Below are 27,201 nucleotides of genomic sequence, written 5' to 3' on the forward strand. Positions count from 1 at the left end.
CCTGCAGTCTTGCAGTGGCCTCGACCCAGCGGGCTACGTCCTCTACAACATAAGGTCCTTGATGACGCTTTGGAGGAGGGGGGAGAAACGCGTCGCCGTACTTCCGGGCGAAAACTTCCGACTCCGTGGAACTCGCGCCATTCACCGGCGAACTCGGATGGCTTTGTTACCGATGCCTGTTTTTTGCCAAAAATCCTGTAAGTTGCACATTGAATGCGCGTGATAATTGATGCCAGACGTTATTTCGCTATGAGTTCTCTCTCTGTTTCCCCATCCATGGAGTGTGGTATATCCTTCCTGTCTAAAAAAAGTCTCCCTGCAAGATTTTACTGAGGAACCATCCAGCATATCCCCAGATCATGTGATCAATGCCTTTTTGATCCCAGGCCGCGAAGCTGAGGGTCCAATCGTTTTGGTGGGCGGGGACACCAAAGGGGGAGCGGCTTCACCCACTCAAACGTTTTGGAGCACCTGAGCACTTTGAGATTTTATGTTTTTTGTTTTCTCGTTTATTAGGATGTATATTGCTTGATTTAGGCTGCTAGCTCCGTTTTATATATTTTTCATTGTTTTAAAGTTGTAGCACCTTTTGTGCAGCAGCTGCGGTCTTCATATTCATTTTTATTTATTCATATTTCACTATTTGAGCTAACTCTCCAGCGTGAGTTTTTGAATTAGATATATATATTTTTTTTTTTTACAATCTATCATTAACTCCCGTAGGTTTTGTGGACACATACAATATCTAGTTCACTGGGGGGGGTTACGGTCCGGAGGAACGCTCTTGGGCACACGTGTCAAACTGGCGGCCCTCCAGCTGAGGCGGACTACAAGTCCCATGAGGCATTGCACAGCTGACATTTACAAGCATTACTCCCACAGGTAGAGGCGTGATGGGACTTGTAGTTTCACAACAGCTGGAGGGCCACCAGTTTCACAACCCGGCTCTTGGGTCTCATCCTCAGACCTCCTCTGTGCTTTCCACTTACGATTTTCCCTCTAGCCTGGTGCCCTCCTGAAGGGGAGGGGTCGTCGAGGAGGGGGTACTGTCAGGGATGGGCTCCCGGCTACTTAACAAGCTGCTCTTTTTTCTTTCAGTGCTCAGAAGCTACTCAGCTGTCGGATAACTACCAGCCACTCATTGTTACCACAGTGACTCACCTGGTTGCCATTACCTGCCTCATTAGTCCAGCCTACTGCCAGACCCTTTTTGCGATTTAAGCAGCTTAGATCATTCCCTTCTTGCCCTTGCATGGTCTATGATCTCCAGTGTGTTCCTCTGGATGACTTGCCCTGGCTGATTCTCTTTCTATTCCTGTTCTCAATTTTTGTTCCTGACTACACTGACTTCTGGTTTCCTGATCCCGGCTCGTCTGATTACCCGTCTGTTCCTGGCTTTTGTTTTTGACTACATTCCTGAACTGTGTTATTTTTTACTATTTTGTTAAGGCTGTGATTTTTTTTGATTTTTTTTTTTAACTGCACTTTCTGTCTTCATCTGGTTTATGGTTCCTGACAATGTGTGTGTTTCCTACAGATGGATCCAGTAATGGGAACCCACCAGAGAGATGTCCCCGTCCTCTGTATTCCCGGGATTCCACACAGGAAGGTCACACCATCCCCCACCATCATCAGGTAGATGAGGAACAATCACTGATAGTATCATTAGGATCTGTACATTATCTGCATTGTTACCATTGATGTCATTTTTATTATATATTCAGAGTGGAAACCTGAGAGATCCTAAAGTTGAGGTTAAAGAAGAGATAAAAGAGGAGGATGATGAGGATGGGGTGATGGAGGAAGAACACAAAGATCTGTACCAGGACACCATGGAGGAGTCATCCAGATACAGGAACCCACCAGAGAGATGTCCCCGTCCTCTGTATTCCCGGGATTCCACACAGGAAGGTCACACCATCCCCCACCATCATCAGGTAGATGAGGAACAATTATTGGTTGTTATGATTCATATACAGTCATGTTTGTTACAATGAATGTTTTATTATATCGTTCAGAATGAAAACCCCAAGGATAATATTGTTGTAAAAGAAGAATTTACAGAGGAGGATGAGGAGTATGGAGTGATGGAGTCATTTTCAGAAGGACACAAGGATATGATGGAGCCACCAAATACCAGGAACCCCCCAGAGAGATGTCCCCGTCCTCTGTATTCCCGGGATTCCACACAGGAAGGTCACACCATCCCTCACCATTACCAGGTTGGTGGGACGGAGTATCTAGAACAAGATCTCTAGAAGCAATGTTTGGATTTTTTTTACGTGATCTTACAATATTTAAACTTATATTTTAGAGATGATATTCTCTCTCATTTTCTTGGTTTAGGGTGAAGATCTGATAGATATAAAAGTTGAGGTTGAATCAGAAGAAGAAGAGAGGTATGTGAGGGATGATCAGCAGTCTATGGAGGAGGATGGAATAACGGGGACATTTATAGAGGAGGACACTCCTACAGAGATCAGCACAGGTGGGTCATTAACACTAAATCCATTCCTCCACCCATACTGCTCACTGATTGGTCCAGAGTAGGGCGGGGGCTGGGAGATATCAGCCTGTAATCCCCTGGTCACTTTCCTGAGCTGTGTTCCCCGTCCTGTATTCCTGGATTTCTCTCCGATAATCTTTGTATTTCTATTTTAGTAGATGGACGGGAGATGAGGAAAACCTCAGAGGATTGTCTCACTTTGTCTCCAGACTGTAAAGTAGAAGATGAGGACATCACACAGTATAGTCCAGGAGAAAACCCGACTACCTCAAATGTCCATCCGGCACCACACAGTGTAGATGGACCATCGTATTCCTCTTATCCCGAGGAACCTCAGACTCTGCGGGACGGTGCCGGACCATCGTATTCCTCTTATCCCGAGGAACCTCAGACTGTGCGGGACGGTGCCGGACCATCGTATTCCTCTTATCCCGAGGAACCTCAGACTGTGCGGGACGGTGCCGGACCATCGTATTCCTCTTATCCCGAGGAACCTCAGACTGTGCGGGATGGTGCCGGACCATCGTATTCCTCTTATCCCGAGGAACCTCAGACTGTGCGGGATGGTGCCGGACCATCGTATTCCTCTTATCCTGAGGAACCTCAGACTGTGCGGGACGGTGCCGGACCATCGTATTCCTCTTATCCCGAGGAACCTCAGACTGTGCGGGACGGTGCCGGACCATCGTATTCCTCTTATCCTGAGGAACCTCAGACTGTGCGGGACGGTGCCGGACCATCGTATTCCTCTTATCCCGAGGAACCTCAGACTGTGCGGGACGGTGCCGGACCATCGTATTCCTCTTATCCCGAGGAACCTCAGACTGTGCGGGACGGTGCCGGACCATCGTATTCCTCTTATCCTGAGGAACCTCAGACTGTGCGGGACGGTGCCGGACCATCGTATTCCTCTTATCCTGAGGAACCTCAGACTGTGCGGGACGGTGCCGGACCATCGTATTCCTCTTATCCCGAGGAACCTCAGACTGTGCGGGACGGTGCCGGACCATCGTATTCCTTTTATCCCGAGGAACCTCAGACTGTGCGGGACGGTGCCGGACCATCGTATTCCTCTTATCCTGAGGAACCTCAGACTGTGCGGGACGGTGCCGGACCATCGTATTCCTCTTATCCTGAGGAACCTCAGACTGTGCGGGACGGTGCCGGACCATCGTATTCCTCTTATCCTGAGGAACCTCAGACTGTGCGGGAAGGTGCCGGACCATCGTATTCCTCTTATCCTGAGGAACCTCAGACTGTGCGGGACGGTGCCGGACCATCGTATTCCTCTTATCCCGAGGAACCTCAGACTGTGCGGGACGGTGCCGGACCATCGTATTCCTCTTATCCCGAGGAACCTCAGACTGTGCGGGACGGTGCTGGACCATCGTATTCCTTTTATCCCGAGGAACCTCAGACTGTGCGGGACGGTGCCAGACCATCGTATTCCTCTTATCCTGAGGAACCTCAGACTGTGTGGGATGGTGCCGAACTTCCAACAGATAAGAGGCTTTCCTGTACTGAGTGCGGGAAGTGTTTCCAATTTCTCTCCAAACTAATTGTGCATAAAAGATCTCACACAGTTGAGAAGCCGTATTCCTGTTCTGAATGCGGGAAATGTTTTTCAGTGAAGTCCAGTCTTTCAGTACATCAGAGAATTCACACGGGAGAGAAACCCCATTCCTGTTCTGAATGTGGGAAATGTTTCACAGTTAAATCAAAACTTGTCATACATCAGAGGTCTCACACGGAGGAGAAGCAATTTTCCTGTTCTGTGTGTGGGAAATGTTTTTCAGTGAAGTCTAATCTTTATAGACATGAGAGATTGCATGCGGGTGAGAAACCATATTCCTGTTCTGAGTGTGGGAAATGTTTTTCACAGATAGCCCATCTTTACAGACATCAGTCTTTACACACGGGGGAGAAGCCATATTCCTGTCCTGAGTGCGGGGCATGTTTTGTACGAAAATATCATCTTGTCTCACATCAGAGATCTCACACGGGTGAGAAGCCGTACTTCTGTCCTGAGTGTGGGAAATGTTTTTCTAGGAAGTCCCATCTTTCCAGGCATCATAGATCTCACACGGGGGAGAAGCCACTTTCCTGTCTTGAGTGCGGGAAATGTTTTTCCGATAAGTCCAATTTTTACAGACATCAGAGATCTCACACAGGGGAGAAGCCACTTTCCTGTCCTGAATGTGGAAAATGTTTTATAGATAAATCAAAACTTGTCACACATCAGAGATCTCACACGGGGGAGAAGCCGTACTCCTGTCCTGAGTGCGGGAAATGTTTTTCACAGACGTCCCATCTTTACACACATCAAAAATTGCACACGGGGGAGAAGCCGTATTCCTGTCTTGAATGCGGGAAATGTTTTTTACAGAAGTCCGATCTTTCCAGACATCAGAGAACTCACACGGGGGGAGAAGCCATATTCCTGTCCTGAGTGAGGGAAATGTTCCTCACTGAAGTCCTGTCTTCCTGTACATCAGGCGTCCCACACAACCCTGGAGGTGTATTAGTGAGTGCGGGAAATGTCTTGTATATGAATGTTGCTGGACATGTGGGGAAGAAGCACCCCCTGATATACACCTCAGATATACTCCATGGCTGATCTTCATCATGTAGGAAACAGTTGATAAGGAGATCAGAGATCACCAAAGACATGGATGAAGTGTTGTACCGTGTTGCCCATTGATAGCAGGAGAAAAATAAAAATGGAGTTATTACCTCTCATTGGCTGAGTACATTTTGTGGGGTAAACTCTTGCAAGAGGTCTGTTTTCTCAATTCGTCTTCCAGGACGAAACACGTTAACCCCACCACTTAAAAGGCGGTCCTCTAGGCCTTTTAAAATAAAAATGGAGTCCTTACCTCTCATTGGCTGAGTATATTTTGTGGTATGGAGACTTAGAGGTCTATTATGAATAAGAATACAAATAGTTGATGGAATGTGGCACAGGTCTGCCCAGCTGTGACGAATATTGTCCATATTTTATATAACTCAGTGCTTTCCTATGATCATTGCCTCCATCTAGTGTCCATAATTCTGTATCGCAATATTTTTACAGATGGAGGAATTTCAGGAAAAGTACTTGACTATGGCCACTAGAGGGAGCTGACGATCATAGGAAATCACTCTGCTTATTACAATACGGCCAGAATTGATCACATCTGGGCTCATGCTCGTCACGCTCGTCCAACAAATCTTCTGCACATTGATCCCTTGGTTCCCATCATCAGGCATGGTTTCCTACAAATCTCAGAGATATTTTACCCATGCACTTATGAATACAGTAGACATTGAAGAATATAAACCAACTACTGATTCAAAAATTAAATACTGAATTTGGACATTAGCGCAATCAAAATTCCGTATGTAGGCGTCTGCGACATGGCGTTCATGTACATGGGGACTCTAACATTTTGGGGGGAGTTTAAGTCTTTGGAAGTAACTTGAATGTTTTCCAACTTTATGTTCACTGAAGTTTATTGCTATAAAATAATGGACTAATAGCCCCCCAAATGTTAGCATTTTGTGGTGACGGGTTCTCTTTCATGAGAGTCTATTAGACCCACCCTGTCTCTCCTGCTCTCCACTGAAGATAATGAAGAGCAGAATGGGCTCCATTCACAGCTTCTCCCGGCCACAGTGCCTCTAATGAGACGAGGGAAAGAAAAGCGTCAAGCAGGCTATGGTGTAGCACAGTTTAAAGCGGAGGTCCACCCTAAAGTGGACCTTCCGCTCACTGGAATCCTCCCCCCCTCCGGCGCCACAATTGGCACCTTTCAGGGGGGAGGGGGGTGCAGATACCTGTACAGTACAGGTATCTGCACCCACTTCCGGGATGGCTCTCTGCGGAAAGGGGCGTAGAAAGTCCCCCGCTGTCTGCTGGGAAACACAAAGATCCCAGAGGCAGCGGCTCCATCCTTATTGCGCAGCGCGACTCGCGCATGCGCAGTAGGGAACCGGGAAATGAAGCGGAAAGGCTCCACTTCCTGATTCCCATACCCAAGATGGCGGCGGCAGCACCCGAGAGACGATCGAGAGATCGGCTTCGGGTGCCGACATCGCGGGCGCGCTGGACAGGTAAGTGTCACTATTTTAAAAGTCAATGTTGTGTTCCATCTGGTGGGCATGTCACATATAAGGCGGTTCTTGGGCAGGTTCAACTCCTTTTGGTGCTCAACCAGCCGAGCACAGGCATTAAATGATCGGCGGAAATGCACACAGACTTTCCTGGCCTGCTTCAGGACATCCTGTAAGCCGGGGTACCTGCCCAAGAACCGCTGCACCACCAGGTTAAGGACGTGAGCTACACAGGGCACATGGGTCAGTTGTCCCTGTCGGAGGGCGGAGAGGAGGTTGGTGCCATTGTCGCAAACCACCATTCCTGGCTTAAGCTGGCGTGGCGTCAACCACCTCTCGGCCTGCCCCTGCAGAGCTGACAAAACATCTGCCCCAGTGTGGCTCCTGTCCCCCAAACAAACCAGCGCAAGCACGGCATGGCATCGTTTTGCCTGCGTACTTGCGTAGCCCCTGCAACGCCTACGGAGCACCGCTGGTTCTGAGGACAGAGCACTGGAAGAGGCCATGGAGGAAGAAGAAGAGGAGGGGGTGGAAGAGAGAGGTGTGTCACAACCAATAGTAGCATTTTGGAGGCGTGATGGCGGAACAACCTCCAACACTACTGCACCTTGTCCTGCATCCTTCCCAGCAGCCAGAAGAGTGACCCAATGGGCCGTGAAAGACAGGTAACGTCCCTGTCCATGCCTGCTGGACCATGAGTCAGCGGTAATATGCACCTTACCGCTGACCGCCCTGTCCAGCGAGGCAAGGACATTGCCTTCCACATGCCGGTAGAGAGCCGGAATCGCCTTCCGTGAGAAAAAGTGGCGTTTGGGGACCTGCCACTGAGGAACCGCACATTGTACAAACTCACGGAAGGGGGCCGAGTCTACCAACTGAAAAGGCAGCAGTTGAAGTGCTAGCAATTTAACCAAGCTAGCATTCAACCGCTGGGCATGTGGATTGCTGGGAGTAAACTTCTTCCGCCGGTCCAGCAGCTGGGGCAGGGACATTTGTCTGCTATAATCGGACGTGGGTGTACCACTAGCAGAGTTCCCGGAAGCACTTGGCTGTGACACACCTAATTCTACACCTTCATTCCTCTCAGAGCAGGTTTCAGAGAGGACTGAAGGTCTAGTGTGGTTGGAGATGCCAGCTGATGAGGAGCAAGGAGAGGTCCGCTTTGTTCTTTGGTGTGGGTCTTTGAGGTACGCTTGCCAACGAGCTGCATGGCAGGTCAACATATGTCTGGTCAAGCATGTGGTGCCCAAGCGGCTGATGTTTTGGCCACGTGAGATACGCTTGAGACATATGTTGCAAATAGCAGCGGTGTGATCTGATGCACTCGTCTCAAAAAAGGCCCACACCAAAGAACTTTTAGCATAACGTGCAGAGGCAGCGCCCTGCACAGGCGGAGCTCTGCGGTGTGATTCAGTCGGTGTGCTGCCCCTAAGCTGGCCCCCGGAGGGCATCCTGCCTCGTTGGAGATGTGCCTCCTCCTCTCTCCTACCAGGCACCCACGTGGAGTCAGTGCCCTCATCATCCCCTCCCTCTTCATCGCTGTAGCAAACCTGGCAGTATGCTGCAGCTTGTGGAACATGACTGCCAGATTGCTGTGCTTCTTGAGCATCCCCTCTCTCTGCGCTCACGCTACTGCCTTCCTCTAGCTGAGTGTCATCATCAGAGCCTACAAAACACTGGGCATCCTCCTGGAGCATGTACCCAACACTGTGCTCAAAGAGTTCAGGAGACTCCTCAGGAGGACGTGGTGGGTCTAGGTAAGGAGTCACTGATGATGACATTGAGAGGAGGGAAGACGATGCGTTGGCAGCTGCTTTGCTAGTACCCTGAGACTGGGTGAGAGAGGATGAGGAGGATGAAGAGGGCTTGGTCATCCACTCTACCAAGTCGTTGGCATGTTGCGGTTCAACATGTCCAGCTGCCGAAAAGAAGGACAAGCGTGTCCCATGGCCACGTGCTGATGATGACAATGCACCGCGTCCACGACCAGCACTGTTGTCTCTAGACACAGAGCCTGCTTGCCCTCTTTTATCGGCTCGCGCCTGTCTGCCTCTCCTTGCTGGCCTTCCAGACATGGTAATGGCCTGAAGGGAGTTGGGTAAAACAGCAGTTGGGTAGTTTATATTGTGCTGGAGGCACACAACACCCACTAACTCCTGCAGATGCCTTTATTATAGAACACCAGAGATAAAGGGGTATATACAGATGTATACTGTGCTGTGCTGGAGGCACACACAACTTCCAATAACTCCTGCAGATGGCAATTGGGCTCAAATAGAGAAGAGCTATGTAGGTGGATATAGCGGTATGTACTGGGTACAGAGCACGCAGACAGCACGCACTATCTCCTAACACTACTGACTGCAAGCTCTATTATTAAAGATATATAAATATAGTGAAGTGAATAGTGAATATAGTGGTGTATACTGCGGTCAGGGCACAGACAGTAACCACTACACAACAGCAAGATAGGAAATCAGCCAAAAACGATCGGTGTGTACTGTGTTGAAGGTACACAGAACACCCACTGCTTCAGATGCCAACACACTACACGAGGCCGTCTCAATGGCGGCCTTATATAGTGTGGGGCGTGCACTACACAGCCTCAGCTATGATTGGCCACAGGCATCCTGCCTGTGGCCAATCATGGCTCTCCTCGCTGCTGGCGCTGCGATTGGCCAAGCATGCGGGGTCACAGTGCATGCTTGGCCAATCATGAGCCAGCAATGCACTGCGCCATCGCAGTGCATTGTGGGCCGTGAGCGCCATGCGAATTTTGACGCGAACGGACCAAGTGTTCGGATTTCGACGAACGGACGAACAGCCAATGTTCGAGTCGAACACGAAGCTCATCCCTACACAGGAGTATATCCTATACAGCCCAGGGTATAAAGTGCAGTGGTCAGGAGTATATCATATACATCCCAGGATACAGAGTGCAGTGGTCAGGAGTATATCATATACATCCCAGGATACAGAGTGCAGTGGTCAGGAGTATATCATATACAGCCCAGGATACAGAGTGCAGTGGTCAGGAGTATGTCAGATACATCCCTCTGTATAGAGTGCAGTGGTCAGGAGTATATCATATAGAGCCCAGTGTATAGAGTTCAGTGGTCAGGAGTATATCATATACAACCCAGGGAACAGAGTGCAGTTGTAAGGAGTATATCATATACATCCCCTGTGTATAGTGTGCAGTGGTCAGCAGTATATCATATACAGCCCAGTGTATAGAGTGCAGTGGTCCAGAGTATATTATATACAGCCCAGGGAACAGAGTGCAGTGGTCAGGAGTATATCATATACAGCCAAGTGTACAGAGTGCAGTGGTTAGGAGTATATCATATACAGCCCAGGGTACAGAGGGCAAAGGAATATATTATATACAGCCCAGAGTGCGGTGGTCAGGCATCTATCAGCTCTCTACTAGTGATGAACCGAACTGCTTTGAGTTCAGTCCATCAATTTTCTATTAGGTATAAAAAAAATTAGCATTGGTGGTGGAATGGCAAAGTGCCCCGAGGAGCTCCTTTGAGTCCGGTATGAATTTTAAGGGGTTCCCCACATAGAAACAACAAAAAAAAAGTTTAAGGTCTCCCAGGAAATCCATACCAGACCCTTAATCCAAATATCCAGCTTGGCTGACCAAGAAAGGGGAAGGCGAGTGTGTCCTAAACCATACTAGGCCACAGGACCTCCACATAGGAGGTGCCCCTCCAGAGTGGACCCTCCTCGCAAAGCACCCTGTCCCAATGTTGATGAGGATAAGGGCCTCTTTCCAACAACCCTGGCCAGTGGTTGTGTGTGTGGGGGGGTGGGGAGTCTGTGTGCAGAGGGCTTATCAGAATCTGGACCCCCATTTTAATAATAGGAGGGCCTCCAGATACCAGCACCCCCCCTCCACATGAATGAGTATGGAGTACAGTGTACTTGATGGTACCATTAGCTGAACAATAGCACCCTGAGCTGTCATTAGCTATAAAAGCTAAGGCGTGGGGATAGTTATCACAATATTGCCCAAATATGAAGGTGGGGGAGTGACACAGCCAAGGTTTGAATGGAAATATTGGCTCATCCCTACTCTGTAACATAGAACATACACAAACAGCACAAGGCCGTGTTCACACTACGAGACGTCTCCAGTCTGCAGTTCCTCTGAGCTCCACAAGGTGGTGATCTCACTTCTACCGAGACAGGAAGTCTCTATGGAAGACAGGAAGTGATGTCAGGTATAAATAGGAAGTTCTGGGTGAGAGGTGAGTCAGGAGGAAGTAGAGAAGAGACCGCTGGAAGTGGCAGTAGAGGAGGTAATAAGATCTTATTTTCTATTTACACCCAGTAACCCCCCCCCCCGTCATGTCCGTCCTCTTCCTCCATAGTCACTGTGATGTCTTTTATCTCCAGCAGATGATGATACACACATATATAGTGCGGGAACCTAGATTAACCCCTTTCAATGGCAGAAAATTCCCCCCACTTACATATATATTTTCATTATCAATTTTCATCCTTACCTGTCTAGGCAGAAACCTGTATAGGTCAAATGACGGCGCCAATGAGGATGGAGGAGGACCGGAGTCACATGACTGAGAAGATACTAAACCTCACCCTGGAGATCATCTACCTGCTGACCGGAGAGGTGAGGAGGATTCTGGGAGGTCACATGACATCACTCTTATCTCTATTAATAAAACACAGACCTGACCGGAGAGGTGAGGAGGATTCTGGGAGGTCACATGACATCACTCTTATCTCTATTAATAAAACACAGACCTGACCGGAGAGGTGAGGAGGATTCTGGGAGGAGGTCACATGACATCACTCTTATCTCTATTAATAAAACACAGACCTGACCGGAGAGGTGAGGAGGATTCTGGGAGGTCACATGACATCACTCTTATCTCTATTAATAAAACACAGACCTGACCGGAGAGGTGAGGAGGATTCTGGGAGGTCACATGACATCACTCTTATCTCTATTAATAAAACACAGACCTGACCGGAGAGGTGAGGAGGATTCTGGGAGGTCACATGATATCATACTTTTTTGATACAGAGTTTTCCTCCGGCGAAGTCTGGTGATCATCTCACCATCACGGTTCCTCAGTCCTTGAAACCTAAGGGGGACAGTGACCAGAAGATCCTGGAACTAACCAATAAGATCACTGAGCTGCTGACAGGAGAGGTGAGGAGGATTCTGGGAATTCTGGGACATTATCCAGTAACAGACAAGGGATGTGTCTGGATGGTGACTGTATCATTGTGTGTGTCAGGTTCCTATAAGGTGTCAGGATGTCACTGTCTATTTCTCCATGGAGGAGTGGGAGTATTTAGAAGGACACAAGGATCTCTACAAGGACGTCATGATGGACAATCAGCCGCCCCTCACATCACCGGGTAAGAGGAGACTTTATTGTAAAGGAGAGAGCAGTACGGAGGCTCCACCTAGATCCCCCATCATCTGATAAACACATAGAAACAATGTATTCAGTCAGTGTGTGTCAGGGTTGGGCTCCTGCTACTTAACAAGCAGCTTTTTACTTTCAGTGATCAGAAGCTGCTCAGCTGTCTGGTAATTACCAGCCACTCATTACCACAGTCACTCGCCTTGTTACCATTACTTGCCTCATTAGTCCAGCCTACAGCCAGCCCTTTTTGGCTATTTAAGCAGCTTAGCTCATTTCCTCCTTGCCCTTGCGTGGTCTATGACTTGGCCTGGCTTACTTATTTTCCGATACCTGTTCCTGATTTTTGCTTCTGACTACGCTGACTTCTGGTCTCCTGGCTCATCTAAATTACCCGCTCTGACTTCTAAAATCTGTCTTCTGTTTTTAAATATGTTCTAGAACTGTTATTTTTGCTATTTCATTTAAGGCGCCTGGTTTATGGTTCCTGACATTACGCAAGGGCCATGAATTCAGAAGATGCAGGCAATCCACCTAGTTGTAATATTTTTTCCAGAATGGACGAGCAGGACCACCGCATGGATCAGTTTTCCATAGCGTTGCAAACGCTCCTGATTCGAACTGTTCATCTGGATCCTCCTACTTCGGCTGCTCCGGTACATCCAGTGTTGGAAGCCATGCCTGCTGACGCTCCAGTCTCTGCTCAGGCAGCCGCCTCTAAGACTACCACTCTTAGCCCTTGTACACACGGTCGGAGAATCCGTCGGAATGTGTCCTATCGGACCGTGTTGTCGGATAATCCGACTGTGTGTGGTCTGCATCGGACTGATTCCGTCGGGATATCCGTCAGACCCAATTTTCCAACTTATATAGGATCGGACATACTCCGATCACGTGTAGAGAATTTTGATCGGACCAAGTGCCACACATGCTCAGATCAAATTCCTACATCAAAGCAATTGGCTACTAGCCTGAACGTAGTCCCACCGTAACGAAATTACGTCACACAAAAGTTCGCTGAACTTTCGACCGTCAAGAACGCAGTGACGTACAACACTACGACAAGCCGAGAAAATTAAGTTCAATGCTTTCGAGCATGCGTCAAATTGTTTCCGAGCATGCGTAGGAATTTTTGCATGTCAGAATTGCTACAGACGATTGGAATTTCCGATCTGCACTTTTTCCGACAGAAAAATTGAGAACCTGCTCTCAATCTTTTTCTGGCTGGAATGCCGCCAGCAAAAGTCAGATGGAGCCTACACACGGTCGCATTTTCTGACTAAAAGCTCTCATCTGAATTTTTCTGGCCAAAATTTCCGAACGTGTGTACGCGGCATTACCGTGGCTTCGACCCATAGGTCTACATCCTCTACAACATTTTCTTGGCATTGCCAATTATTATCAGAAATGTATTTGTAATTTCTTTTCTCTGGTCAAACCCCTGTAAAGTGACGCATCTGTACCATGTATAGAACCTGCTGCAGCAATAATGACTTTTTTAAAGAAGGAAAAATATGTAATTGCTGGTAATACAAAAAAAAAAAAAAAAAAAACACTGTGGGGTCTCCTCCAATCCATACCACGGCAAAATGTAAAAAAAACAAAAAACAAAAAAAAAAACAGTGTGAGGTTCCCCCTAATATCCATATGAGACCCTTTTCCGAGCATGAAGCCCGGCATGTCAGGAGGGGTCTGGCTGTCTTCCCATAACCTCCGACTCTGTGTTCCCTCACTAAAACTGGCACATTGGTATATTGGGCCTTTCTGCATACTCCGTAAGGTTAACCCAGTGGCCTACGCATTAGATCTTCTATCCAACATGCCTATTTACAACATATTCCATGTTTCCTTATGTGTTACTTCTATACCACCTTGGTACAAACGGCCTCGTTCACTTGAGGTTGACAGCCATGAGGAATATGAGAGGCAATCTATCATTGACTCCCATAGGTTTCGTGGATGCATACAATATCTAGCTCACTGGAGGGATTACGGTCTGGAGGAGCGCTCTTGGATCTCATCCTCAGGCATATATGCTCCTGCTTCTCCTCCGTGCTTTCCATTTATGTTTTCCCCTCAAGCCTGGAGCCCCTCCGAGGGGGGAGGTGAGGGTACTGTCAGGGCTGGGCTCCTGCCAATTAACGAGCAGCTCTTTTCTTCCAGTGCTCAGAAGCTGCTCAGCTGTTGGTTAACTAACAGCCACTCATTGACTCACCTGGTTACTATTACCTGCCTCATTAGTCCAGCCTACAGCCAGCCCCTTTTTACTATTTAAGCAGCTTAGCTCATTTCCTCCTTGCCCTTGCGTGGTCTATGATCTCCAGTGTGTTCCTGTCTATGACTTGGCCTGGCTGACTTATTTTCCGATACCTGTTCCTGATTTTTGCTTCTGACTACGCTGACTTCTGGTCTCCTGCCCCTGGCTCATCTAAATTACCCAGTCTGACTTCTAAACTTCTAAACCCTGGCTTCTGTTTTTAAATATGTTCTAGAACTGTGTCATTCCCTTCTTGCCCTTGCATGTTCTATGATCTCCAGTGTGTTCCTGTGGATAACTTGCCCAGGCTTATTCTCTTCCTATTCCTGTTCTCAATTTTTGCTCCTGACTATGCTGACTTCTGGTTTCCTGATCCCGGCTCATCTGATTACCCGTCTGGCATCCTATTTCCGGCTTTTGTTTTTGACTACGTTCCTGAACTCTGTTATTTTTGCTGTTTCATTAAAGGTGTGATTTTTTAATTTTTTTTACCACTTTCTGTCTTCGCCTGGTTTATGGTTCCTGACATTGTGTGTTTTTTTTCTACAGATGGATACAGTGATGGGAACCCACCAGAGAGATGTCCCCGTCCTCTGTATTCCCGGGATTCCACACAGGAAGGTCACACCATCCCCCACCATCATCAGGTAGATGAGGAACAATCACTGATAGTATCATTAGGATCTGTACATTATCTGCATTGTTACCATTGATGTCATTTTTATTATATATTCAGAGTGGAAACCTGAGAGATTCTAAAGTTGAGGTGAAAGAAGAGATAAAAGAGGAGGATGAGGATGGAGCAATGGAGGAAATACACAAAGATCTGTACCGGGACACCATGGAGGAGTCATCCAGATACAGGAACCCACCAGAGAGATGTCCCCGTCCTCTGTATTCCCGGGATTCCACACAGGAAGGTCACACCATCCCCCACCATCATCAGGTAGATGAGGAACAATTATTGGTAGTTAAAATTGTTATAGAAGTGTGTTTGTTACAATGAATGTTTTATTATATCTCTCAGAATGAAAACCCCAAGGATAATATTGTTGTAAAAGAAGAGTATAAAGAGGAGGATGAGGAGTATGGAGTGATGGAGGAGTTTTCAGAGGGACACAAGGATATGATGGAGCCACCAAATACCAGGAACCCACCAGAGAGATGTCCCCGTCCTCTGTATTCCCGGGATTCCACACAGGAAGGTCACACCATCCCCCACTGTTACAAGGTTGGTGGGATGGAACATCTAGAACATAGACTGGTGGAGGTGATGTGTGGATTTTTTATGTGATGTCACAATATTACAGCTTCTAAGTTGCAGATGATATTTTCTCTCATTTTCTTGGTTTAGAGTGGAGATCCAATGGATATAGAATTTGAGGTGAAAGCAGAAGAAGAAGAGAGGTATGTGAGGGATGATCAGCAGTCTATGGAGGAGGATGGAATAACGGGGACACTTATAGAGGAGGACACTCCTACAGAGATCAGCACAGGTGGGTCATTAACACTAAATCCATTCCTCCACCCATACTGCTCACTGATTGGTCCAGAGTAGGGCGGGGACTGGGTGATATCAGCCTGTAATCCCCTGGTCACTTTCCTGAGCTGTGTTCCCCGTCCTGTATTCCTGGATTTCTCTCCGATAATCTTCCTTCTCTGTGCTGCCGACACAATTTATGGATCTAGACTGGATTTATGGAGATTCTGGGGTTTGACAAAATGTTAATTTTCTTTATAAATGTTGCATGACCTAGACACCTGGGGTATGTACCTTGGGTCTTCTGCCCAATGTCCGGGTCCAGCAAGACCTCTGACAGAACAATCCCCCCGGGGTTACTTGCTCTGTTATTTGCTGGCTGTGCCGGGTGGAGGGATATGTCTGTATAGTCTCAGACCCAAGTCACTGAGTGCAGTCTCAGGAGATGGGAGGAGCGGTGTGGGATCTCTGCAACTTGTCTCATGTAAACATTTCATCTTCCACTGATTACTGAATACCAATATTATGAGTCCCGACCATTACACTATATACAGTAATTACGGTATATATTGCATGTTACATACTCCTGACCCCTGCACTATATACTTTTATTTTGTCTATTCTAAAAAAAAATATAGCACAGCACTCCTCGTGAACAAACCCTAAAGCAAATACTGGAAAAGTGGCCTGCTCAATAAAGTGCATAAATAATGCACCAATACATTGGTGAGATAAAATATAAAGCTATAATATATGTGCTCCCTTATGCTAACACAAAATAAATTATATCTACACAATGCGCACAAATAGACACGCACACTGAACCACACCCATCTGAAGCGTTGCATCCTGATTAGACTTCCTAAACAGTATATATGGTCTTCAGGATCAGTCCAGTCTTCATCTTGGTTGTTCTCCCCCCATCCTCACTCTCTGACCTCTGGTGGGGCTCAGCCCCGCTGTTATTCATGACTAAATCATGGACTAAATAAGGAAGTGCAGGACTTCTTGTGTTGGGAAGATGGCAATGAGTGATAGAGGGGGAGGGGACACTCGTCCTATAATCCCCTCATCACTGTCACTCCTATAGAAGACAGTTCTCGTTGTTTCCTCCCTCTCTGACTAAGGTCCATGAATAAAGAAATGATCTGGTAGGAGATCAGAGGACCCATTTACTAGTTACCTTGAGGGGGGAATTGTAAGATCCTCAGAGACAAAGCTGCCCGATGTGGGCGGAGTCCTGGTTTAGGGGAACCAATCAGCTGATGTCTAGTAATAATCTTTGTATTTCTATTTTAGTAGATGGACGGGAGATGAGGAAAACCTCAGAGGATTGTCTCACTTTGTCTCCAGACTGTAAAGTAGAAGATGAGGACATCACACAGTATAGTCCAGGAGAAAACCCGACTACCTCAAATGTCCATCCGGCACCACACAGTGTAGATGGACCATCGTATTCCTCTTATCCCGAGGAACCTCAGACTGTGCGGGACGGTGCCGGACCATCGTATGCCTCTTATCCTGAGGAACCTCAGACTGTGCGGGACGGTGCCGGACCATCGTATTCCTCTTATCCCGAGGAACCTCAGACTGTGCGGGACGGTGCCGGACCATCGTATTCCTCTTATCCCGAGGAACCTCAGACTGTGCGGAACGGTGCCGGACCATCGTATTCCTCTTATCCTGAGGAACCTCAGACTGTGCGGGACGGTGCCGGACCATCGTATTCCTCTTATCCTGAGGAACCTCAGACTGTGCGGGACGGTGCCGGACCGTCGTATTCCTCTTATCCCGAGGAACCTCAGACTGTGCGGGACGGTGCCGGACCATCGTATTCCTCTTATACTGAGGAACCTCAGACTGTGCGGGACGGTGCCGGACCATCGTATTCCTCTTATCCTGAGGAACCTCAGACTGTGCGGGACGGTGCCGGACCATCGTATTCCTCTTATCCTGAGGAACCTCAGACTGTGCGGGACGGTGCCGGACCATCGTATTCCTCTTATCCCGAGGAACCTCAGACTGTGCGGGACGGTGCCGGACCATCGTATTCCTCTTATCCCGAGGAACCTCAGACTGCGCGGGACGGTGCCGGACCATCGTATTCCTCTTATCCCGAGGAACCTCAGACTGTGCGGGACGGTGCCGGACCATCGTATTCCTCTTATCCCGAGGAACCTCAGACTGTGCGGGACGGTGCCGGACCATCGTATTCCTCTTATCCCGAGGAACCTCAGACTGTGCGGGACGGTGCCGGACCATCGTATTCCTCTTATCCCGAGGAACCTCAGACTGTGCGGGACGGTGCCGGACCATCGTATTCCTCTTATCCTGAGGAACCTCAGACTGTGCGGGACGGTGCCGTCCTTCCAACAGACAAGAGGTTTTCCTGTACTCAGTGCGGGAAATGTTTCCATTTTAAATTCAATCTTGATGATCATAAAAGATCTCACACAGTTGAGAAGCGGCATTCCTGTCCTGAGTGCGGGAAATGTTTTTTAAAGAAAGCCCATCTTTCCCTACATCAGAGATCTCACACAGAAGAAAAGTCGTATTCTTGTTCTGAGTGCGGAAAATGTTTTTCGGGGAAGTTTGGTCTTAATAGACATCAGAGATCTCACACTGGGGAGAAGCCGTATTCCTGTCCTGAGTGCGGGAAATGTTTTCTAGAAAAATCACAACTTGTGACTCATCAAATGTCTCACACAGGAGAGAAGCCATTCGCCTGTTCTGAGTGCAGGAAATGTTTTTCAGAAAAATCCAAACTTTTCACTCATCAGAGGTCTCACGCAGAAGATAAGGCATTATCCTGTGGTGAGTGCGGGAAATTTTTTTCATTGAAGTCCAGTCTTTTTAGGCATCAGAAATTGCACACAGGGGAGAAGCCGTATTCCTGTTCTGAATGCGGAAAAAGTTTTGCAACAAAATCAGAACTCGTCACACATCAGAGATCTCACACAGAGGAGAAGCCATTTTCCTGTTCTGAGTGTGGGAAATGTTTTTCATTGAAGTCCAGTCTTTTTAGACATCAGAGATTGCACACGGGGGAGAAGCCATATTCCTGTTCTGAATGCGGGAAATGTTTTTCACAGGTAGCCCATCTTAACACACATCAGAGATCTCACACGGGGGAGAAGCCGTATTCCTGTCCTGAGTGTGGCAAATGTTTTGTACGAAAATCACAACTTGCCACGCATCAGGGCTCTCACACGGGGGAGAAGCCGTATTCATGTCCAGAGTGCGGGAAATGGTTTTCAAGGAAGTCTCATCTTTACAGACATCAGAGATCTCACACGGGGGAGAAGCCGCATTCCTGCCGTGAGTGCGGGAAATGTTTTGTACGAAAATCACAACTTGTCACACATCAGAGGTCTCACACGGGGGAGAAGCCATATTCCTGTCCTGTGTGCGCCAAATGTTTTTCTAGTAAGTCCCATCTTTACAAACATCAGAGACTGCACACGGTGGGGGAGAAGCCGCTTTCCTGTCCTGAGTGAGGGAATTTTTCTTGCTGTACATCGGGGCTCCACACAACCCTCAAGGCGTATTGGTGCCTTGAGTGCGGGAAATGTCTTCTATGTGAATGTTGCTGGACATCCTGCCCAGATCGCCAAATCTCTTCCAAACGACACCCCCCACCTGCTTTCAGATACGGGCACACGTCACCATATCTGGTGGTCCTGCCCACCAGCTCCAGCATTTTAGGCTGAAATGTATAATTTTAATGGTTCTTTGGATCTGGTCCCGCACACAGCCCTACTCAACAAAAAAAAAACCTTTAGAAGGTTCTCCTGCAGGTCACTATCGCTGTGAAGCAAACCATCAATCTACAACACAAGGGGGTGCAGTGCCAACTAAGTCTTCCAGAAAGTCCTCCAAACACTTCATAAAAAGTCCACAAATAAAGACAATAAAAGAGTCCCCACGCCAACTGCTGCGAGAAGAAATGTGAAGAAGCTTGTCACCAGTAGGGGGGAGGCCCTCTTACCAGAACAAGTGGACCCCCGAGTTATAGAGCGGTCCATAACCACACGTGTAGAAACAAGCCTGGGTGGATCAGCAACTTGCATATGGCACCGGCTGCGTTGTCCGTCACTGTGGTTCCTGTAGAGGAATATCTCCCGCAATCCTGGGGCAGAAAGCTCCCACTCACACCGACTTATTCAATAGCAGTGGCTTTTACCTCGAAGGATGCAAATAATACAGCAATGGTGTAGTATGACTAAATGCTCATAGCGCTAATTTATTTAAAGTGTATTGTATTCACAAGGATAAGTTAAAAAAAAAAAAAACAGCACGTCAAACAATGTTAAAGATGGCCCGACATGACGTGCTTACATTGTGGGGTTACGCGTTTCGTCATAATCTGACGTCATCAAAGGCGCTGTGGCCAAACGCAAGCACTCTTTAAATAGAGAACAGGCTGGAAATGACCGGCCGAAATCGCCACACCGCAAAGGTGTTTTATCGGGTTGAGGGCAGGCCAGTCAAATTCCTCCACCCCAAACTCGCTCATCCATTTCTTTATGGACCTTGCTTTGTGCACTGGTCCAAATTATTTAGTGGAGGGGGGATTATGGTGTGGGGGTGTTTTCCAGGGGTTGGAACGTGGCCTCTTAGTTCCAGTGAATGGAACTGTCAATGGCGTTTGGGGACGGCCCCTTCTTGTTCCAACATGACTGCCCACCAGTGCACAAAGCAAAGTCCATAAAGACATGGATAAGCAAGTTTGGGGTGGAGGAACTTTACTGGCCTGCACAGAATCCTGATCTCAACCCGATAGAACACCTTTGGGATAAATTAGAGTGGAGACTGTGAGACAGGCCTTCTCGTCCAACATCAGTACAGACCCCACAAATGCTCTTCTGGAAGAATGGTCAAACATTCCCATGGACACCCTCCTAAACCTTGTGGATGGCCTTCCCAGAAGAGCTGAAGCTGTTATAGCTGCAAAGGGTGGGCCAACTCAATATTGAACCCTCCGGACTAAGACTGGGATGTCATTAACATTCATGTGTGTGTAAAGGCAGGTGTCCCAATACTTTTGGTGTCATAGTGTATTATACTGTGCTACAGTCGTAAATCTTTAACATCTCTGCTCTTGTAACTTCTTTTATCTCGCTTTTGAGGGCTGCGTCCCAATCCATTTGGTGCGTATTGTGCACCTTGTTTTACCCCCCTTTCCCTTGGGGTTGTCTTGAAAAGGTTTTTTTTTTTTCTGTATGTTACCCCTTTTTACACACCAATAAAAGTATTTAAACAAGAATGTTGCTGGTCATGTGGGGAAGAAGCACCCCCTGATATACACCTCAGATATACTCCATGGCTGATCTTCATCATGGAAGAAACAGTTGATAAGGAGATCAGAGATCACCAAAGACATGGATGAAGTGTTGTACCGTGTCGCCCATTGATAGCAGGAGAAAAATAAAAATGGAGTCATTACCTCTCATTGGCTGAGTACATTTTGTGGTGTAAACTCTTGCAAGAAGTCTGTTTTCTCAAGACGTCTTCCAGGACGAAACACGTTAACCCCACCACTTAAAAGGGGGCCCTCTAGGCCTTTTAAAATAAAAATTGAGTCATTACCTCTCATTGGCTGAGTACATTTGGGGTATGGAGACTTAGAGGTCTATTATTCTCTTGCAAAAGGTCTCTTTTCTCAAGTCGTCTTCCAGGACGAAACACATTAACCCCACCACTTAAAAGGGGGCCCTCTAGGCCTTTTTTTTTTTTTTTTAAATCAAAAAGGTTTTTATTGAAACACAATACAGCATCATATAGACATGTCGTTACATCCTGCATCCCCATCCCTTTATCAGTCACCCAAACAGAAATCACAATGCGGCATACATACATACGTAGTAGAATACAATTTGTCATAGAGCTATGTGAAACCTTGGTTTCTTTTGATCCCCTCCCTTTTCCATTAACATAGCCCTTCATTGTTTTGGTAGTCACGACATCCTCTAAGCCTTTTAAAATAAAAATTAAGTCATTACCTCTCATTGGCTGAGTACATTTTGTGGTATGGAGACTTAGAGGTCTATTACAAGTCGTCTTCCAGGACGAAACACGTTAAACCCCACCACTTAAAAGGCGGCCCTCTAGGCCTTTTAAAATAAAAATGGAGTCATTACCTCTCATTGGCTGAGTACATTTTGTGGTATGGAGACTTAGAGGTCTATTACAAGTCGTCTTCCAGGACGAAACACGTTAAACCCCACCACTTAAAAGGCGGCCCTCTAGGCCTTTTAAAATAAAAATGGAGCCATTACCTCTCATTGGCTGAGTACATTCTGTTGTATGGAGACTTAGAGGTCTATTATTCTCTTGCAAGAGGTCTGTTTTCACAAGTCGTCTTCCAGGATGAAACACGTTAAACCCCACCACTTAAAAGGCGTCCCTCTAGGCCTTTTAAAATAAAAATTGAGCCATTACCTCTCATTGGCTGAGTACATTTTGTGGTATGGAGACTTAGAGGTCTATTATTCTCTTGCAAGAGGTCTGTTTTCACAAGTCGTCTTCCAGGACGAAACACGTTAAACCCCACCATTTAAAAGGGGGCCCTCTAGGCCTTTTTTTTTAAATCAAAAAGGGTTTTATTGAAACACAATACAGTATCCCTTTATCAGTCACCCAAACAGAAATCACAATGCAGCATACATACATAGGAGAATACAATTTGTCATAGAGGTATGTGAAACCTTGGTTTCTTTTGATCCCCTCCCTTTTCCCTTAAAATAGCCCTTCATTGTTTTGGTACTCCTGACATCCTCTAGGCCTTTTAAAATAAAAATGGAGTCATTACCTCTCATTGGCTGAATACATTTTGTGGTATGGAGACTTAGAGGTCTTCTATTCTCTTGCAAGAGGTCTGTTTTCTCAAGTCGTCTTCCAGGACGAAATACGCTAACCCCACCACTTAAAAGGTGGCCCTCTAGGCTTTTTAAAATAAAAATTGAGTCATTACCTCTCATTGGCTGAATACATTTTGTGGTATGGAGACTAAGAGGTCTTCTATTCTCTTGCAAGAGGTCTGTTTTGTCAAGTCGTCTTCCAGGACGAAACACATTAACCCCACCACTTACAAGGCGGTCCTCTAGACCTTTTAAAATGAAAATGGAGCCATTACCTCTCATTGGCTGAGTACATTTTGTGGTATGGAGACTTAGAGGTCTATTATTCTCTTGCAAGTGGTCTGTTTTCTCAAGTCGTCTTCCAGGACGAAACATGTTAAACCCCACCACTTAAAAGGCGGCCCTCTAGGCCTTTTAAAATAAAAATGGAGCCATTACCTCTCATTGGCTGAGTACATTCTGAGGTATGGAGACTTAGAAGTCTATTATGAATAAAAAACAAATAGTTGATGGAATGTGGCACAGGTCTGCCCAGCCGTGACGAATATTGTCCATATCTTATATAACTCAGTGATTTCCTATGATCATTGCCTCCATCTAGTGTCCATAATTTTTAATAGCAATATTTTTACAGCTTTAGGAATTTCAGTAAAAATACTTCATTGTGGCCACTAGATGGAGCTGACAATCATAGGAAATCACTCAGTTAATTACAATACGGCCAGAATTGATCACATCTGGGCTCATTCTTGTCACACTCGTCCAACAAATCTTCTGTACATTGACCCCTTGGTTCCCGTCATCAGTCATGGTTTCCTACAAGTCCCGGAGATATTCTACCCATACACTTATGACTACAGTAGACATCAAAGAACATAAACCAACAATATTAAACTGAATCAAAACCAAAATACTGAATTTGGCCATTAGCGCAATCAATATTTGGTATGTAGGTGCCCGTGACATGGCGTTTATATATGTGGGGACTCAAATATTTTGGGGGGTAGTTTAAGTGTTTGGGGGTAACTTGAATGTTTTGCTTTTTTTTTTTTTACTTTATTTCCAAAAATAATGAACTAATAGCCCCCCCATATGTTATAATTTTGTTGTGACAGGTTCTCTTTAATGAGATTCTATTAGGTCCCTAATGTCTCTCCTGCCCTCCACCGAAGGTAATGAAGAGCAGACTGCTCTTCATTTATAGCTTCTCCATTCACAACTCCTCTGCTCACAGCGGTCAAGAATTCTAGAACTAAACCCGGAGGTGACCCAATACAGACTTCAATGACTGAGCCACAATAGAGAGTCTAACAGACACACACAAACCTCAGCACAACCATTGGTATAAATGGAACTCTTCCATCAGATATGCTTTTCTACACACAGCCGACCTCCGGGAAGATCTTCAATAACATCCTGACCACTGAGCAACCAGCAAGTGTTCTACAATATGGGATAAAGCAAGGGTCCGCAATGTGTAGAGCGTGATCTACCAGCAGACCGCGACCAGGTGACTGGTAGATGTTGATCTGGGCCTGCTAACCCACAATTCCAGAGCATCAAAGTTCATTGCAAAGAGACTACTTGTAAAGTCGAAGCTGTAGTAGGGAGAAAGAGCTGCATAAGCCGATGCCTCCTCTGTAGTTCTGTTCCTGTCCCATTGGGCGCGATAAGCCGATGCCTCCTCTGTAGTTCTGGTTCCTGTCCCATGTGGAGTGATAAGCCGATGCCTCCTCTGTAGTTCTGGTTCCTGTCCCATGTGGAGTGATAAGCCGATGCCTCCTCTGTAGTTCTGGTTCCTGTCCCATGTGGAGTGATAAGCCGAGGCCTCCTCTGTAATTCTGGTTCCTGTCCCATGTGGAGTGATAAGCCGATGCCTCCTCTGTAGTTCTGGTTCCTGTCCCATGTGGAGTGATAAGCCGATGCCTCCTCTGTAGTTCTGGTTCCTGTCCCATGTTGAGTGATAAGCCGATGCCTCCTCTGTAGTTCTGGTTCCTGTCCCATGTGGAGTGATAAGCCGAGGCCTCCTCTGTAGTTCTGGTTCCTGTCCCATGTGGAGTGATAAGCCGATGCCTCCTCTGTAGTTCTGGTTCCTGTGCCATGCGGAGTGATAAGCCGAGGCCCCCTCTGTAGTTCTGGTTCCTGTCCCATGTGGAGAGATAAGCCGATGCCTCCTCTGTAGTTCTGGTTCCTATCCCATGTGGAGTGATAAGCCGAGGCCTCCTCTGTAGTTCTGGTTCCTATCCCATGTGGAGTGATAAGCCGATGCCTCCTCTGTAGTTCTGGTTCCTGTGCCATGCGGAGTGATAAGCCGAGGCCCCCTCTGTAGTTCTGGTTCCTGTCCCATGTGGAGTGATAAGCCGAGGCCTCCTCTGTAATTCTGGTTCCTGTCCCATTTGGAGTGATAAGCCGAGGCCTCCTCTGTAGTTCTGGTTCCTGTCCCATGTGGAGTGATAAGCCGAGGCCTCCTCTGTAGTTCTGGTTCCTGTCCCATGTGGAGTGATAAGCCGATGCCTCCTCTGTAGTTCTGTTCCTGTCCCATTGGGCGCGATAAGCCGATGCCTCCTCTGTAGTTCTGGTTCCTGTCCCATGTGGAGTGATAAGCCGATGCCTCCTCTGTAGTTCTGGTTCCTGTCCCATGTGGAGTGATAAGCCGATGCCTCCTCTGTAGTTCTGGTTCCTGTCCCATGTGGAGTGATAAGCCGAGGCCTCCTCTGTAATTCTGGTTCCTGTCCCATGTGGAGTGATAAGCCGATGCCTCCTCTGTAGTTCTGGTTCCTGTCCCATGTGGAGTGATAAGCCGATGCCTCCTCTGTAGTTCTGGTTCCTGTCCCATGTTGAGTGATAAGCCGATGCCTCCTCTGTAGTTCTGGTTCCTGTCCCATGTGGAGTGATAAGCCGAGGCCTCCTCTGTAGTTCTGGTTCCTGTCCCATGTGGAGTGATAAGCCGATGCCTCCTCTGTAGTTCTGGTTCCTGTGCCATGCGGAGTGATAAGCCGAGGCCCCCTCTGTAGTTCTGGTTCCTGTCCCATGTGGAGAGATAAGCCGATGCCTCCTCTGTAGTTCTGGTTCCTATCCCATGTGGAGTGATAAGCCGAGGCCTCCTCTGTAGTTCTGGTTCCTATCCCATGTGGAGTGATAAGCCGATGCCTCCTCTGTAGTTCTGGTTCCTGTGCCATGCGGAGTGATAAGCCGAGGCCCCCTCTGTAGTTCTGGTTCCTGTCCCATGTGGAGTGATAAGCCGAGGCCTCCTCTGTAATTCTGGTTCCTGTCCCATTTGGAGTGATAAGCCGAGGCCTCCTCTGTAGTTCTGGTTCCTGTCCCATGTGGAGTGATAAGCTGAGGCCTCCTCTGTAGTTCTGGTTCCTATCCCATGTGGAGTGATAAGCCGATGCCTCCTCTGTAGTTCTGGTTCCTATCCCATGTGGAGTGATAAGCCGATGCCTCCTCTGTAGTTCTGGTTCCTGTCCCATGTGGAGTGATAAGCCGAGGCCTCCTCTGTAGTTCTGGTTCCTATCCCATGTGGAGTGATAAGCCGATGCCTCCTCTGTAGTTCTGGTTCCTATCCCATGTGGAGTGATAAGCCGATGCCTCCTCTGTAGTTCTGGTTCCTGTGCCATGCGGAGTGATAAGCCGATGCCTCCTCTGTAGTTCTGGTTCCTGTCCCATGTGGAGTGATAAGCCGAGGCCTCCTCTGTAGTTCTGGTTCCTGTGCCATGTGGAGAGATAAGCCGATGCCTCCTCTGTAATTCTGGTTCCTGTCCCATGTGGAGTGATAAGCCGAGGCCTCCTCTGTAATTCTGGTTCCTGTCCCATGTTGAGTGATAAGCCGATGCCTCCTCTGTAGTTCTGGTTCCTGTCCCATGTGGAGTGATAAGCCGAGGCCTCTTCTGTAGTTCTGGTTCCTGTCCCATGTGGAGTGATAAGCCGATGCCTCCTCTGTAGTTCTGGTTCCTGTCCCATGTGGAGAGATAAGCCGATGCCTCCTCTGTAGTTCTGGTTCCTGTCCCATGTGGAGTGATAAGCCGATGCCTCCTCTGTAGTTCTGGTTCCTGTCCCATGTGGAGTGATAAGCCGATGCCTCCTCTGTAGTTCTGGTTCCTGTCCCATGTGGAGTGATAAGCCGAGGCCTCCTCTGTAATTCTGGTTCCTGTCCCATTTGGAGTGATAAGCCGATGCCTCCTCTGTAGTTCTGGTTCCTGTCCCATGTGGAGTGATAAGCTGAGGCCTCCTCTGTAGTTCTGGTTCCTATCCCATGCGGAGTGATAAGCCGATGCCTCCTCTGTAGTTCTGGTTCCTGTCCCATGTGGAGTGATAAGCTGATGCCTCCTCTGTAGTTCTGGTTCCTGTCCCATGTGGAGAGATAAGCCGATGCCTCCTCTGTAGTTCTGGTTCCTGTCCCATGTGGAGTGATAAGCCGAGGCCTCCTCTGTAGTTCTGGTTCCTGTCCCATGTGGAGTGATAAGCCGATGCCTCCTCTGTAGTTCTGGTTCCTGTGCCATGCGGAGTGATAAGCCGAGGCCCCCTCTGTAGTTCTGGTTCCTGTCCCATGTGGAGAGATAAGCCGATGCCTCCTCTGTAGTTCTGGTTCCTGTCCC

General features: G+C 47.6%; 3 protein-coding genes across 4 annotated transcripts in view; all 3 read left to right on the top strand.

Moving 5' to 3' along the window:
* Positions 1-27,201, top strand: part of LOC143955446 (uncharacterized) — a 151,205-nt gene that overhangs the window by 33,217 nt on the left and 90,787 nt on the right. The window lies entirely within an intron of this gene.
* LOC143955544 (uncharacterized) lies at positions 1,173-5,680 on the top strand. Its single transcript, XM_077465594.1, has 5 exons — positions 1,173-1,635; positions 1,725-1,937; positions 2,019-2,222; positions 2,347-2,488; positions 2,662-5,680. Exons 1-5 carry the CDS (start codon positions 1,519-1,521, stop codon positions 4,953-4,955), a joined length of 2,970 nt encoding a protein of 989 aa, XP_077321720.1. The 5' UTR covers positions 1,173-1,518; the 3' UTR covers positions 4,956-5,680.
* On the top strand, positions 10,627-21,195 carry LOC143955538 (uncharacterized). 2 transcript variants are annotated; one of them, XM_077465586.1, is made up of 9 exons: positions 10,627-10,908; positions 11,124-11,240; positions 11,658-11,786; positions 11,875-11,998; positions 14,813-14,910; positions 15,000-15,209; positions 15,291-15,494; positions 15,618-15,759; positions 17,043-21,195. In XM_077465586.1, exons 2-9 carry the CDS (start codon positions 11,145-11,147, stop codon positions 19,238-19,240), a joined length of 3,201 nt encoding a protein of 1,066 aa, XP_077321712.1. In that variant the 5' UTR covers positions 10,627-10,908; positions 11,124-11,144; the 3' UTR covers positions 19,241-21,195. The 2 variants fall into 2 exon arrangements, with proteins under 2 accessions (XP_077321712.1, XP_077321713.1); XM_077465587.1 differs by lacking the exon at positions 15,000-15,209.

This window comes from Lithobates pipiens, unplaced genomic scaffold (assembly GCF_037356315.1).
Source record: "Lithobates pipiens isolate NorthernLeopardFrog02 unplaced genomic scaffold, aLitPip1_a1.2 Scaffold_35, whole genome shotgun sequence".
Taxonomy (NCBI): domain Eukaryota; kingdom Metazoa; phylum Chordata; class Amphibia; order Anura; family Ranidae; genus Lithobates; species Lithobates pipiens.

Bases quoted from the DNA above. Each gene is read 5' to 3' on its own strand.
- LOC143955544 (XM_077465594.1), top strand. From the start codon at position 1,519: ATGTGTGTGTTTCCTACAGATGGATCCAGTAATGGGAACCCACCAGAG. The intron at 1,636-1,724 runs GTAGATGAGGAA...TTATATATTCAG, and splicing joins CCATCCCCCACCATCATCAG to AGTGGAAACCTGAGAGATCC. The intron at 2,489-2,661 runs GTGGGTCATTAA...TTTCTATTTTAG, and splicing joins TCCTACAGAGATCAGCACAG to TAGATGGACGGGAGATGAGG.
- LOC143955538 (XM_077465586.1), top strand. From the start codon at position 11,145: ATGACGGCGCCAATGAGGATGGAGGAGGACCGGAGTCACATGACTGAG. The intron at 11,787-11,874 runs GTGAGGAGGATT...TGTGTGTGTCAG, and splicing joins CTGAGCTGCTGACAGGAGAG to GTTCCTATAAGGTGTCAGGA. The intron at 14,911-14,999 runs GTAGATGAGGAA...TTATATATTCAG, and splicing joins CCATCCCCCACCATCATCAG to AGTGGAAACCTGAGAGATTC.